At 39.6% G+C, this 15,683-nt stretch overlaps 1 protein-coding gene across 1 annotated transcript in view; it reads left to right on the forward strand.

The window, feature by feature from the left end:
* cblb (Cbl proto-oncogene B, E3 ubiquitin protein ligase) overlaps positions 1-15,683 on the forward strand; it is a 192,661-nt gene that overhangs the window by 156,031 nt on the left and 20,947 nt on the right. Inside the window, exon 16 of the mRNA XM_070434684.1 lies at positions 11,438-11,545. Coding sequence (XP_070290785.1) covers positions 11,438-11,545 — 108 coding nt within the window. The remainder of the gene's footprint in view (positions 1-11,437; positions 11,546-15,683) is intronic.

The raw sequence follows: 15,683 nt of genomic DNA on the forward strand, positions 1-15,683 counted from the left end.
CATCCATGTTATGGGTATGCTTGTAATCGTTAACCTCTAATTCCTCCCAAACCCGGATCCGGAGCACCCCCCACAGTAAAAAAGCTGACTAGCATAGCCTAGCATAGCGTCACAAGTAAATCTAAGATCTAAATATCATTAAATCACAAGTCCAAGACACCAGATGAAAGATACACATCTTGTGAATCCAGCCATCATTTCTGATTTTTAAAATGTTTTACAGGGAAGACACAATATGTAAATCTATTAGCTAACCACGTTAGCAAAAGACACCACTTTTTTTACTCCACCAGTTTTTTACTCCATCAGTAGCTATCACAAAATTCGACAAATAAAGATATATATAGCCACTAACCAAGAAACAACTTCATAAGATGACAGTCTGATAACATATTTATTGTATAGCATATGTTTTTTTAGAAAAATGTGCATATTTCAGGTATAAATCACAGTTCTACATTGCAGCTGCAATCTGAAATAGTGCCGAAGCTGCCAGAATAATTACAGAGACCAACGTCAATACCTAATTACTCATCTTAAAACATTTCTTGAAAAATACACAGCGTACAGCAAATGAAAGCCAACATCTTGTGAATCCAGCCAATATGTCAGATTTTTTAAGTGTTTTACAGCGAAAACACAATATAGCATTATATTAGCTTAGCACAATAGCCAGAAACACAAGCAATTTACCAGCAGCACAGGTTAGCGATCGTAACAATACAGCAAATATATATAATTTTGGACTAACCTTGATATACTTCGTCAGATGACAGTCCTGTAACATCATATTACACAATGCATATAGGTTTTGTTTCGAAAATGTGCATATTTAGCAGCACAAATCGTGGTTATACAATGTGATCAGTGGCAACAGGTCATGCATTCTGGCCGGCGCCATCTTGGAAAGGCACCTAATCTAATCAATAAATAATCGTAAACTTGACTAAAAAATACAGGTTGGACAGCAAATGAAGACACATTAGTTATTATGCAACCGCTGAGTTAGATTTTTTAAATTAACGTTACTAGACATACAGTGGGGTGGTACAGCCAGACTAGTGCCGCAATAATGGCGGACAAATGCGTTTACATTTTCCACATAAATACGGAATAACATCATAAATAGCTCTTACTTTGGACGAGCTTCCATCAGAATCTTGGGCAAGTGGGTCCTTTGTCCAAAATAATCGTTTGCTTGGTTGTAAACGCTCGTCTTCAACTTCGAATTAGCAGCTAACATTAGCTATGTGGCCACAACATGCCAAGTCCTCAAAACGCAATACTAAGGAAATTCCGAAAATAGCAATATACTCGCATAAACTGATATAACTCGGTTTAAAATAACTTGTTATGATGTTTCTAACACCTATATCGAATTAAATTACAGACGAATATAGCTAAGGCCGATAACTGAGCGTTTCAAAATGCCATCCTGAGGTCTTGCTTTGCGCGAATGACGAACGACGAAAGAGAGCTCCCTTCATTCTTGGCCTTTATAAGCTCTGAGAACTACGTAGACACTCCATTCCACTTCTCATTGGTTACTGACATCCAGGGGAAGGCGGGTGCAGTTTATGTCGACCCATTAGGATACATACAGAGTTTAAAACTGATCTGAGAACAGAGCCTCGTTTTCAGACCGTCGCAGTTCCTGTATGAATTTCGCTGCAGAAAGAGTTTCTGGTTCACCCACAAATAATCAACGGTTTTAGAAAACTAGAGTTGTTTTTCCTATCCAATAGTAATAATAATATGGCATATTGTACGAGCAAGAATTGAGTACGAGGCAGTTTAATTTGGGAACGATAAATGTCCAAGTTGAAACAGCCACCCCCTGTAGTGTCAAGAGGTTTTAACCTGTTTGAGGCCAGGGTGCGCGCTAGCGCCACTCCCTCCACATTCCACTGAAAAGGCAGAGCGGCAAATTCAAAAAAATATTTTTTTTTTAAATATTTAACTTTCACACATTAACAAGTCCAATACAGCATATGAAAGGCAGACATCTTGTGAATCTAGCCAACATGTCCGATTTTTAAAATGTTTTACAGGGAAGACAATATGTAAATCTATTAGCTAACCACCTTAGCAAAAGACACCACTTTCTAACACCAATCAGTTTTTACGTTCCATCACCAGCTATCACTAATTCGACCAAATGAAGATATATATAGCCACTAACCAAGAAACAACTTCATAAGATGACAGTCTGATAACATATTTATGGTATAGGATATGTTTTTTTTGAAAAATGTGTATATTTATGGTATAAATCATAAATTACATTTCAGCTACAATCAGAAAGCAGCCATAACATTTACAGACACCAACATCAAATACCTAATTACTCCTCATAAAACATTTCTGAGAAATACATACTGTGCAGCAATTGAAAAACAAGATTCTTGTGATTCCAGACAATATTTCCGATTTATTAAATGTTTTACATCGAAAACTAAATGTAACCGCTAAATTAGCATAGCCACGCCAGACAGACACACTTGGGCGCGCGCGACCAGTTGACATGCACGACAGATATATGAAATAACATTATAAATTTGGTCTTACTTTTGCTGGTCTTTCATCAGAATGTTGATCAAGGTGTCCTGAGTCCAGATGAGTCGTTCTTTCCATTCAGAATGATACATTTCCCTCTTCATTTATCATAGGTACTGGTCGACTGGCACGGATCTGTCCAAAGCCAAAAAAGTTTGACAACGGAACACGGCAAAACTCCCGAAAAAATTCAAATAATCTGATTAAACTATATTGAAAAAACATACATTACGATGATATGGTCGCATTTATCAAATCAAATCCGAGCCGGAGATAGTTGACATCCGAAACGGCAGCAAAACAAAACACAATCTCTCTTCAAAGTCGCGCACTTCAGACTTCCGGAAATGGACGGTCACGTCAAAGAAATAGGTCTTATTTCACGTCAGAACAAGATAAACACAAAATTTCTCCTCTGACGTCCTCTTGACACCCAGAGGAAGACGTATGAGGTGTGTTTCGGGTCATAGGTGGCATGACCATGTATAGGCAGAGCGTTGAAGCGAGCATAGACATCTTGCATTCTACTTCCTGGTCAGGGAAAGTGCTGRCAAATGACCTCTGTTCCACTCAGAGAAAAAATTCAAACGTTTTTAGAAACTAMAGGTTGTTTTCTATCCAATGCTACTAAAAATATGCATATTGTACTAGCAAGAATTGAGTACGAGGCCGTTTAAAAATCATACGATTTTCAACAAAAGTGAAAATAGTACCCCTGGTCCCCAACAGGTTTTAAGGACTGGGGAGTTTTTCAGGATAAAAAATTAATGTAATGGAGCTAAGCACAGGCAAAATCCTAGAAGAAAACCACGTTCAGGTTTCAGCAGGACAATAACCTAAAACACAAGGCCAAATCAACAGTGCAGTAATATCTAACAAGTAATACCTACCAATTTCACAATAATACACATAGCACACACAAATCTAAAGTAATGGAGTTAAGAATATATAAATATTTGGGTGAGCAATGTCAGAGCGACATAGACTAAGATACAGTAGAATAGGATAGAATACAGTCTATACATATGAGATGAATAATGCAAAATATGTAAACATTATTAAAGTGACTAGTGTTCCATTATTAAAGTGGCCAGTTCTTTCAAGTCTATGTATATGGGGCAGCAGCCTCTAATGTGCTAGTGATGGCTATTTAACAGTCTTATGGCCTTGAGATAGAAGCTGTTTTTCAGTCTCTCTGTCCCAGCTTTGATGCACCTGTACTGACCTCGCCTTCGGGATGATAGCAGGATGAATGGGCAGTGGCTCGGGTGGTTGTTGTCCTTGATGATCTTTTTGGCCTTCCTGTGACATCGGGTGCTGTAGGTGTTCTGTAGGGCAGGTAGTTTGCCACTGGTGATGCGTTGTGCAGACCGCACCACCCTCTGGAGAATATTGCAGTTGAGGGCGGTGCAGTTGCCGTACCAGGCTGTGATACAGCCCGACAGGATGCTCTCAATTGTGCATATGTAAAATTTTGTGAGGGTTTTAGGTGCCTAGACAAATTTCTTCAGCCTCCTGAGGTTGAAGAGACGCTGTTGTGCCTTCTTCACCACACTGTCTGTGTGGGTGAAACATTTCAGTTTGTCAGTGATGTGAGTGGCTCTGCGGTCTAAGGCACTGCATCTCAGTGCTAGAGGTGGCACTACGGACCCTGGTTCGATTCCAGGCTGTATCACAACCAGTCGTGATTGGGAGTCCCATAGGGCGCCACACAATTGGCCCAGCATCGTCCGGGTTAGGGTTTGGCCGGGGTAGGTCGTCATTGTAAATACGAATTTGTTCTTAACTCACTTGCCTCGTTAAATAAAGGTTAAATAAATAAATAAAATACCCAGAGGAACTTGACGCTTTCCACCTTCTCCCTGCTGTCCCTTCAATATGGATAAGGGGGTGCTCCCTCTGCTGTTTCCTGAATTCCACGATCAGCTTCTTTGTTTTGTTGATGTTGGGTGAGAGGTTATTTTCCTGGCACCACATTCCCAGGCACTCACCTCCTACCTGTAGGCTGTCTCGTCTGCAAACTTGATGATTGAGTTGGAAGCGTGCATGATGTCGTGGAAATTCATACTGAAAGAGACTTTGTAATTTCTTCAAACAATCATCTTTATTTAATACCGATGAATTATTGCAATAATGAGACTAGTCAACCCAACACCCTTGACTGTTGGGTCGGGTAGCTTAACCTTTACCAAAATACAGAGTTCTTTATATAGCTGACACTAAGAATGCTTAGTCATGGCTGGTTCCACCCCTCCCATATAGATTGGGGGGGCACCATAAACCACTCCGGGTTCATCCTGTGGTAATCTGCCTCTGGTGTTGTTTCCCAGATGCAAGAATGATTAGACACAATAAGAGTTTTGCTCTACTCCTCCAGGAATAGAGCAATGGATTGCCAGCTGGATTGCCAGCTGTAGGTCTTTAGGCTCCTCTCACTTCACACAGACATCTCATGAGAAAGTACTCATCAAAGCTATTTGATGCATAAACAGTATAACATAATCTTGTAGTTTTGCTCTCACAGTGGCCACTGTTGTATGGCCACACTTGAGAGTGTTTTCTATCCAATAGTAATAATAATATGCATATTGTACGATCTAGAATAGAGTACGAGGCAGTTTAATTTGGGCACGATTTTTTCCAAAGTGGAAACAACATATTGACAAGAAGGGTGTCAGTAATTTCAAACCCCATAAGGTTTACATACCAAATGTCATTGCCCCATGTCCATCGATTCAGTTCTAGTAGCCAGTTGTTGTTGCCCATAATGGAATCATCTAACTCGCTGGCCCCTGAAGCCCCATGAGCTTCCGAATCGAGAAGCAGTCTAGCTAGCGTCGCAAATTAGCTTTTTGTTACCTCGCTGAGCTGTTTTACAAGAAAGCGGCTTAGATAACTCAAACACTGTTAGCAAGCCCTCTGCAACAATGCTATTGGGGCACGAGAATATTAGATTTGTCATTTAGTGTTAAGTTAGCATATTTTTGCATATGTTCTAATATGCATCTACAGTACTCATATAGTGTGGCCATCTTTGAATGCATCAATGTTATTTTCTTGAAGTCTTTGTGATGAGTCCAAAGACCTAATTTGGACTGAATATGACTTTTATCTGTGAGAATATTTTTTATGATTAGTTGAAGCATTAGCGTTACATTGTCAAAAAAGTGAATTGTTAATAGTTTCTATATTTTTGGAAGATATCAATGCCAAACTTAACATGGTTCATTGTGGTAATGCCTTTGATGAAGTTTAAAGTTGATAGGCCACTGTGAAGTGGATTTAAAAAGGATTTAATTGGATGTATCAATAACTCATCCATATCTTAACCAATCCCTTAACTAACTTAAGAGATGTACCATGGGTCTACATACCAAACATTTGGTGTTATTTGGACTTATGGTTCATGAGAATAAGTTTGTCATTAACAAAATTTCCAAGATGGAGGAAAATCTATCTTGACGCCTGCATACAAAGTTTCAAGTCTCCAGGTCAAACAAGGTGGCTGATATAAGGGTTTAAGTGAGTTTGCTTATAACAGCGCCACCTATAGGCCAATCGGTGCCATTATTTTTGATCAAGTAATTCATGGTCTCTAGTTTCTGTATGCCAAATTAGATTATTTTGTACCAATCTAGTTTTAGTTATTTGAGCCCCTAAAAATTTGCTGTGAACCCCCCAAAAATGGCCAAACGTAATTTAAATGGTGCCAATTTTAACAATCTCATTTTAGTAGGCTATTTAGTATCACATGCACATACTGTATGCCAGTCTCATTAAGACTGCAGAACAGGCAGAGTACAAGCTTAATTAGCCTTTAATCACAGAACACAACATAACACATTAAAGGGATACTTCGGGTTTTGGGCTAATTTCCTACTTACCCAGAGTCTGAGGAACTCATGCATACCATTTGTATGTCTCTGCATGCAGTTTGAAGGAAGTTGAAGGTAGCATATCATTAGATTAGCGTAATTGCTGAAAGTCAATGGGTATGTACTACAGTGGTTTCTCCTTTAAAAGTTGTGTCATACTGCGGCACACCTTGCATGCTGCCGCAGCATTCTGTGGCACGTCATTTAATTACAAGCCATTTTTTCTGTTACTTGCTATTGCTAGTTTGACCATCAGAGGGCATCTTTGAGAAGCATTTGATAGTAGTCCATATTGGTATTACCAGAGAATTTAAAACCTTTTTTGTAATAACATACTATATGGGATTGATTTAAAAAAATTAATGAATTAGATTAATATTATGGTGTTTCTATTCAGAGAAAAACAAAAAACAAAACCCTCAGGGTTTCTATGGCGCTGTACAACGTGACATCGGGAGTAGGCTACAGGATCGGAGGATTCGAAATTGTTTGCCTTCATTAGACATCTTTGTTCCAATATTTCTGTAAATCAGTGATATTTATTCCCATAGTAATTCGTTATAGATCTATAACTAAATCAACATCTGCATTTTGAAAGAGTATTTTTTATCATTATTTTATTAACGAAATGTGTTTATTAGGCTACTGTGCGGTCTACAATACATACTGTATGTAGTAAACATGGGAATGTGCCTAATTCCTTACATAAGAGAGAGCAGGCCATGTCTGTACTACAGAATGCGGGGCAAGTGGGAGACCGGGGTTCAAATCCCCGTTGGGGAGGAAGGAGTAGGCTGGCCCTGTAAATAATATTTTTTTCTCAACTGATTCCATATGTGTTATTTCATAGTTCTGATGTCTTCCCTATTATTCTACAATGTAGAACATAGTAAAAAATTAAGAAAAATCCTGGAATGAGTAGGTGTGTGCAAACTTTTGACTGGTACTTGCTTAATTAATTGGAGGATTCTAAATTGTTTGCCTTCATTAGACATTACTCAACACTAGTGAGACTCATTTCACCTATGGTAGGCCTACAGTATATCTAAAAATATTTTTTTCAATGACGTTACTCTCTGCCAATAATTACATTTAGAGGATTGGAGGACTCTAAATTAATATCTAAGGGGCATTTTCTGTTAGAAATTCTCACAGATCCTAAGGGGCTTTAATATAATTCTAAATTCATTTACTTACTTACTGACTTTTGTTGCAGTGTCATGTACACGTTTAAAGTGGCGTTAAAATACAAAACAAAATTGACAATACAACTTTCATAACATTTACATACCAATAAAAAAAGACTAGCCTGCTGGCCTTATTGAGTCGATAGGAACATTAGCCTTATCTATTTAGGAGGGATATCACACCTGGCACAAATGATTGTCTAGTTCTGTTTTTCCCGCTGACGGGTGTCCTATACCTGCGCCCAGAGGGAAGTAGTTCAAAGTCCGGGTACAGGAGGTGGCTTGGGTCTGAAATTATTTTGTGAGCCTTGCGGAGGGCCCTGACCTTAAAGATCTCCTCCAGGCCTGTCTGTTTGACTCCCAGTACCTTGCTTGCTGTGGTGATAATCCTTCTCAGCATATTTCTCTGTCTGACAGTGGCATTGCCAAACCAACAAACAATACAAAAAGATAAAATACTCTCAATGAAAGATTTGTAAAACAGTACAGTATAGTACAGTCTACATTAAAAGATCCCAGTTTTTTTAGATTAATTATTATAATTAATAATAATAATCACTTTGATTAAAAAGTAATGATATTTTGGAGATTTCGTTTTCATTTAACCGAGAAAAAGGCAAAAAAGCAGAAATCACTTGCTTATATTCAGTCAACACATATCACAAGAATATCATGGCATATTTGAACAAGTCATTCGTTATGGATCCATAACTAAATAAACATCAGAATTTTTAAATAGTATTTTATCATTATTTTATTAACGAAACATAGGATACAGTACATACTGTAGTAAACATGGGAAAGTGCCTAATTCCTTACATAAGGGAGAGTAGGCCATGACCAGGCTTTCTCGTGACCTCAAGTACTCATTAACTCTGTCTTTAATGCTTTTCCGGTTGCATCAGTCATGGACGGAAACTTCTGAGACATACTATTAATGATTAACACCCGGAGGTTCATTGGTAAGCCACATTTGCCTTAGGATCCATCCCAATTTGTATTCTGTGCCCACTCGTGGTATCTCTCTTCGGTTACACATCTCCACCTGACTCTCCGCCAATAGCGCCTGGCTCTGGACCAATGCGTCAGCTGTCGCCCGTCTCTTTGCCCTCAGAGAATGTTTCTCTTTCTGATGGTCTGCCTTCAATGACCCGATCTTGGTCTTCAAAGTTTGAATCTCACCCATGAGCATCTTCATCAGATGAGCAGAATGGTACCGCCCTGAGCCCCCATCGATTACAGTGGCCTATGATAGAAACTGCAGATCAATTAAGAATTAAAAGTGACTCCAACACACAAATGCTGCGTACACATTTTAAGAATCTAGCTTAACTAACCGCTTTCTTGGCAACCATGCGTTTTTTCGTTGGCCTGTTGTCCAGCCCTTTGTCCACTGATCTCCGTGATGGTTGTTGACATGGTTGTAAGCTCTGCAAAAACACATTCATGTTTTTAGTACACAATTATCGATTTTATTCTAGAGTATGCATACTCATTGATAGGCTATATACCTTCTCTCCTTTTAAAAAAAAATAAAATGCTCTGAAACCAAAATAGCTTTAGTTTTGGTGATCCTCTTAGCTCCGGCTCATTTTCAAGTCCTCTGGTGGTTACAGTCCTAACCTTGGAACAGGTAGCACCATAGAAAGAAGCTGGTGGTTACAGTCCTAACCCTGGAACAGGTAGCACCATAGAAAGAAGCTGGTGGTTACAGTCCTAANCAAAAACCATCAAGCGCTATGATGAAACTGGCTCTCATGAGGACCYCCACAGGAAAGGAAGACCCAGAGTTACCTCTGCTGCAGAGCATAAGTTTATTTTAGTTAAATGCACATCAGATTGCAGCGCAAATAAATGCTTCACAGAGTTCAAGTAACAGACACATCTCAACATCAACTGTTCAGAGGAGACTGCGTGAATCAGGGCTTCATGGTCGAATTGCTGCAAAGAAACTACTACTAAAGGACACCAATAAGAATAAGAGACTTGCATGGGCGAAGGAACACGAGCAATGGACATTAGACCGATGGAAATCTGTCTTTGGTCTGATGAGTCCAAATTTCAGATTTTTGGTTCCAACCGCTGTGTTTTTGTTAGGCGCAGGGTAAGTGAATGGAGGATCTCTGCGTTTGTGGTTCCCGTCGTGAAGCATGGAGGAGGAGGTGTGATGGTGCGGGGTTGCTTTGCTGGTGACACTGTCAGTGATTTATTTAGAATTCAAGGCACACTTAACCAGCATGGCTACCACAGAATTCTGCAGCGATATGCCATCCCATCTGGTTTGGGTTTAGTGGGACTATCATTTCTTTTTCAACAGGACAATGACACAACACACCTCCAGGCTGTGTAAGGGCTATTTGACCAAGAAGGACAGTGATGGAGTACTGCATCAGATGACCTGGCCTCCACAATCACCTGACCTCAACCCAATTGAGATGGTTTGGGATGAGTTGGACCGTAGAGTGAAGGAAAAGCATCCATCAAGTMCTCAGCATATGTGAGAACTCCTTCAAGATTGGAAAAGCATTCCTCATGAAGCTGGTTGGGAGAATGCCAAGAGCGTGCAWGGCTTTCATCAAGGCAAAMGGTGGCTACTTTGAAGAATATAAAATATAAATATATTTTGATTTGTTCAACACTTATTTGGTTACTACATGATTCCATATGTGTTATTTCATAGTTTTGATGTCTTCACTATTATTCTACAATGTAGAAAATAGTACAAATAGAGATAAAAAAAAAACTTGAATGAGTAGGTGTGTCCAAACTTTTGACTGGTACTATATTTGTAGCACAATGGAAGTTTGCTTGGAAAAATCTATACTTTATCATTAAAACCTGCGTGGTCTTAAAATGTAAAATGGTTGCTTTGGTTGCTTTGTCTTCCAGACACCTCAATCCTTTCACCACACATGTCGTTGGGAGAGCAAGAGGAACAACCGAGCGTGTTGAAGATGAGTATCAGATCCCTTCATCCCACCCGGTGTGCCTATCCCATTCCCCAGTCTGCGTCTCCGTCCGGATCCCTAGCAGGTACCAGCACAGAGGGTGCATCCCAAGTGGAACCCTATTCCCTAAATAATGTACTACTTTTGACCAGGGCCCATAGGGAATAGTGTGCCATTTGGGACGCAAACTTTTTATTCTGGAATAGAGATACAATAAATAAGTGAAAAAGCTGCCAAATGTAGATTTGGTCAAACTTGTAGGAGTTGCATGAAAGGGAAGAATGACTTCCTGGATCAAGCTGGATTTCAACTATTACTCAGCAAAGCGCAACTTGCGGGTGCTGTGCAGTATATACAGTCTTGAGTTGGTAAAAAAAAACAAATATATGGACAAATGTATGGACAAATGTAAATGGGGAACAAATGTAATATCTCTATGTTTTGCCTTTTTTAAATCAGAAATCTGGAGAATGGCTCCTCGGAGTCCTCTGCAGAGGAAAAGAAGCACAAGCCCTTTGAGTATGGTAAGCCTGAAGAGGTGATGTCACGTTCTGGACCTGATCTACCAGTAGTTGGCTCTGCTTATTACTGGAAGTGTTCTGTGTGAAAGAAATCAAAGCTGACACTGTTGTTAATACTTAGGGCTCAGTGTCATCTTCATTATCATCATCATCATCATCATCATCCCCACGAGTGTGAATGCGTTCTTGTGTCCGTCCATTGGCCAATACCACCACAGAGTAAAATGTTAAACATAGAAAGAGGAGGTACCGGCCTAAAATAGTTTTGCCGCAGTGTGCTATCGGTTTATGAGCAGTTGGTGCCTAGCCTGCCATTCCCGATCACGTTAACCTGTCCTTGTGATTCTCAGGTGGGCATTTTGAATCGGGGGTGTTGCTCTCTGGGGCAGCACGTGCCGCCCTCTGTCCCTTCCACAACAGGACGCCCTCAGACTACGACATTCTACTTCCCCCTCAAGGTAGCCCCTCACCCCACCCCACCCTTTCGCCCCTGTCTGTCTGTCTGTCTGTCTGTCTGTCTGTCTGTCTGTCTGTCTGTCTGTCTGTCTGTCTGTCTGTCTGTCTGTCTGTCTGTCTCTGTCTATGTCTCTGTCTCTGTCTCTGTCTCTGCTCTGTCTTAGGACTGTTTAAGCTTTGGTTTTTGGTAAGTCTTTCAGACAACTTTAAAAACACACATAGCATATTTAAATATATTTTTAGAGAACATTTTAGGATACATGTGAAATATTAAAATTGGCCAAATAATGTATTTTTTAAATACAATCCAACATATATTACGGAATGTATTTCAAATGTAATATATAAATGTAAGTAAAAGTAATATCACAATCAATATTCCCTCAAAAAAATGTAGCACTGAGTAAATTTCAGGTCTGCTGAGCGCAAACTGAACGTTGTGAAAATTCTGTGCACTTCCAGCGCGTGCATTTACTGTGAACCCTGAGGCTGTACACAATTTAAGTTACAGTTTTAACAGTGGACAAGTAGGCTACTGTGGCTATTTGATCATAATGTAGGTCTACCAGATGTGGCGCTAACCAATCAAAAACAAAGGAGAAAATGCATCCCAATAACATTTTAACATGGAAATAGCTGTTCTGTCATTCAGCCTACAGTAGCAGCCCATGTATGGTGTTCAATGTAGGCCTACATTCTCATAGACTTTTGGAGAAAAAACATGCAGGGCTTTAACATTAACCTTGTTTATCCACTTGTCCTTCAAACAAGGAGGTGACGGAAAATGTTGTTGTGTTGTTGATGCAAGAAACCACTTTCAATTAAAATGCCTTATTATTCCATACCATTATTACAGAGAATCAGACAAATTATGCTACCCTCTGCCTATTGGCTACTTAGCTTATTCAAGCCTGTCTCAAAATACAACACTGTCCCTTTAAGACAAAACAAAGCTATTTACCTTCTTGCTTTTCAAAAGTCTAGAAATGTACACGTTTTTGTGCTTTTGCTGACTATTGACTATTGCTGACTACAAATGATCTATAACTGGGCTAATAACTCACTAACTAGAAAAAGGATATTAACAAAATGTTCACACCTGGCTTCATGCAGCCCTCACTTTGATCTCAAAACAAGCACATCTACTATGACTTCTCATGCTGTAGTGTAAACACAGTCCAAGTTCAAAGTAATGGCACAGATCCATACGGTATATGGCAATGGTTAATTTGCATATAGGCTACTGCAGTTGATTGGTTAAATCTGTCCTCAATGCAATAGAATTATACTCCAATGTGTTCTGCTACAACAAAATATTTACGTAGTTCATTTTGTTTGGTATGTTGCATTGAAAGTGGTAATTTGTGTTGATTGATCACAATTGCACAGTAAAGGGAAAGCTGATTAGTGTTAACTAACAGGAAGTTCAATCTGGTGTCTCTCCATGGGCTGATATTGGGAGCTGCACTGCAGTCTCAGCTACTGCGCGCTCGCGCACTCGCTCAGCTTAGAGAGGGACATTGATCACAATTATGTTGAATGCCTCAGAAAAAAAGTTGTATTTATCCACATAAATATAAATATATTTTAAAATGTCGTATAGAGGTCCTGGATGGCAGGAATCTTAGCTCCAGTGATGTACTGGGCCATACGCACTACCATTTGTAGTGCTTACGGTCAGATGCGAGCAGTTGCCATACCAGGCGGAGATGCAACTGTCAAGATGCTCTCTATGGTGCAGCTGTAGAACTTTTTGAGATCTGAGGACCCATGCCAAATCTTTTCAGTCTCCAGAGGGGGAAAAGGTGTTGTTTGTGCCTCTTCACGACTGTCTTGGTGTGTTTGGACCATGATAGTTTGTTGGTGATGTGGACACAAAGGAACTTGAAACTCTTGACCCGCTCCACTACAGCCCATCGATGTTAATGGGGGCCTGTTCGCCCGCCTTTTCCTGTAGTCCACGATCAGCTGCTCTGATCGGCTGCTCACGATCAGCTGCTCCACGATCAGGTCCTCTGACTCCTCAATATAGGCTCTCATCATTGTCGGTGATCAGGCCTACGACTGTTGTGTCGTCAGCAAACTTAATGATGGTGTTGGAGTCGTGATTGGCCACGCAGTCGTGGGTGAACATGGGAGTACAGGAGTACGGAAGGACTAAGCATCAGCCCTGAGGGGCCCCAGTGTTGAGGATCAAGCGTGGAGATGTGATGTTGCCTACCCTTACCACCTGGGGGTGGCCCTCAGGAAGTCCAGGATCCAAGGTCTCTTTTCCAATGAGCTCTGTCTAGCACCAAAATACACATAAAAATACAATAAACACATTAAACTAACATCTTATATACACATTCCCAAATACACGTTATAAATGCACAACAATACACAAAAAGCTAAACAAAATGATAAAAAAATATATTCAGTTAAAAGGTCTCCTAACAACCGTCTGAAATGCCCTAAGATGCACCAATTCATCCAGTTTTAAAAGTGCATTGTAGATCATTCCACATGCAAGGCACAAAGGAAACCAAGGCTGATCTGCAATAACTTTCTAGATACCCAAGGGTCTCCAGAGTTTAAATGCATCTCGTTTGCAACAAGGCACTAAAGTATACTGCAAGAAATGTGGCAAAGCATTTCAATTTTCGTCCTGAATACAAAGTGTTATGTTTGGGAAATCCAATACAACCATAACTGAGCACCACTCTCCATATTTTCAATGTAGCGGTGGCTGCATCATGTTATGGGTATGCTTGTAATCGTTAACCTCTAATCCCTCCAAACCCGGATCCGGGAGCACCCCCCACAGTAAAAAAGCTGACTAGCATAGCCTAGCATAGCGTCACAAGTAAATACTAGCCATCTAAATTCATTAAATCACAAGTCCAAGACACCAGATGAAAGATACACATCTTGTGAATCCAGCCATCATTTCTGATTTTTAAATGTTTTACAGGGAAGACACAATATGTAAATCTATTAGCTAACCACGTTAGCAAAAGACACACTTTTTTTACTCCACCAGTTTTTATCTCCATCAGTAGCTATCACAAATTCGACAAATAAAGATATATATAGCCACTAACCAAGAAACAACTTCATAAGAAGACAGTCTGATAACATATTTATTGTATAGCATATGTTTTTTAGAAAAAATGTGCATATTTCAGGTATAAATCACAGTTCTACATTGCAGCTGCAATCTGAAATAGTGCCGAAGCTGCCAGAAATAATTACAGAGACCAAACGTCAAATACCTAATTACTCATCTTAAAACATTTCTGAAAAATACACAGCGTACAGCAAATGAAACGCAACATCTTGTGAATCCAGCCAATTGTCAGATTTTTTAAGTGTTTTACAGCGAAAACACAATATAGCATATATTAGCTTAGCACAATAGCCAGAAACACAAGCAATTTACCAGCAGCACAGGTTAGCGATCGTAACAATACAGCAAAATATATATAATTTTGGAATAACCTTGATATACTTCGTCAGATGACAGTCCTGTAACATCATATTACACAATGCATATAGGTTTTTTTCGAAAATGTGCATATTTAGCAGCACAAATCGTGGTTATACAATGTGATCAGTGGCAACAGGTCATGCATTCTGGCCGGCGCCATCTTGGAAGGCACCTAATCTAATCAATAAATAATCGTTAAACTTGACTAAAAAATACGGTGGACAGCAAATGAAAGACACATTAGTTATTAATGCAACGCTGAGTTAGATTTTTTAAAATTAACGTTACTAGACATACAGTGTGCGTTACAGCCAGACTAGTGCCGCAATAATGGCGGACAAATGCGTTACATTTTCCACATAAATACGGAATAACATCATAAATAGCTCTTACTTTGGACGAGCTTCCATCAGAATCTTGGGCAAGTGGGTCCTTTGTCCAAATAATCGTTGCTGTGGTTGTAAAACGTCGTCTTCAACTTCGGAATTAGCAAGTACATTAGCTATGTGGCCACAACATGCCCAATCCTCAAAACGCAATACTAAGGAAATTCCGAAATAGCAATATACTCGCATAAACTGATATAACTCGTTTAAAATAACTTCGTTATGATGTTTCTAAACACCTATATCGAATTAAATTACAGACGATATAGCTAAGGCCGATAACTG

Source organism: Salvelinus sp. IW2-2015, linkage group LG23 (assembly GCF_002910315.2).
Source record: "Salvelinus sp. IW2-2015 linkage group LG23, ASM291031v2, whole genome shotgun sequence".
NCBI lineage: Eukaryota > Metazoa > Chordata > Actinopteri > Salmoniformes > Salmonidae > Salvelinus > Salvelinus sp. IW2-2015.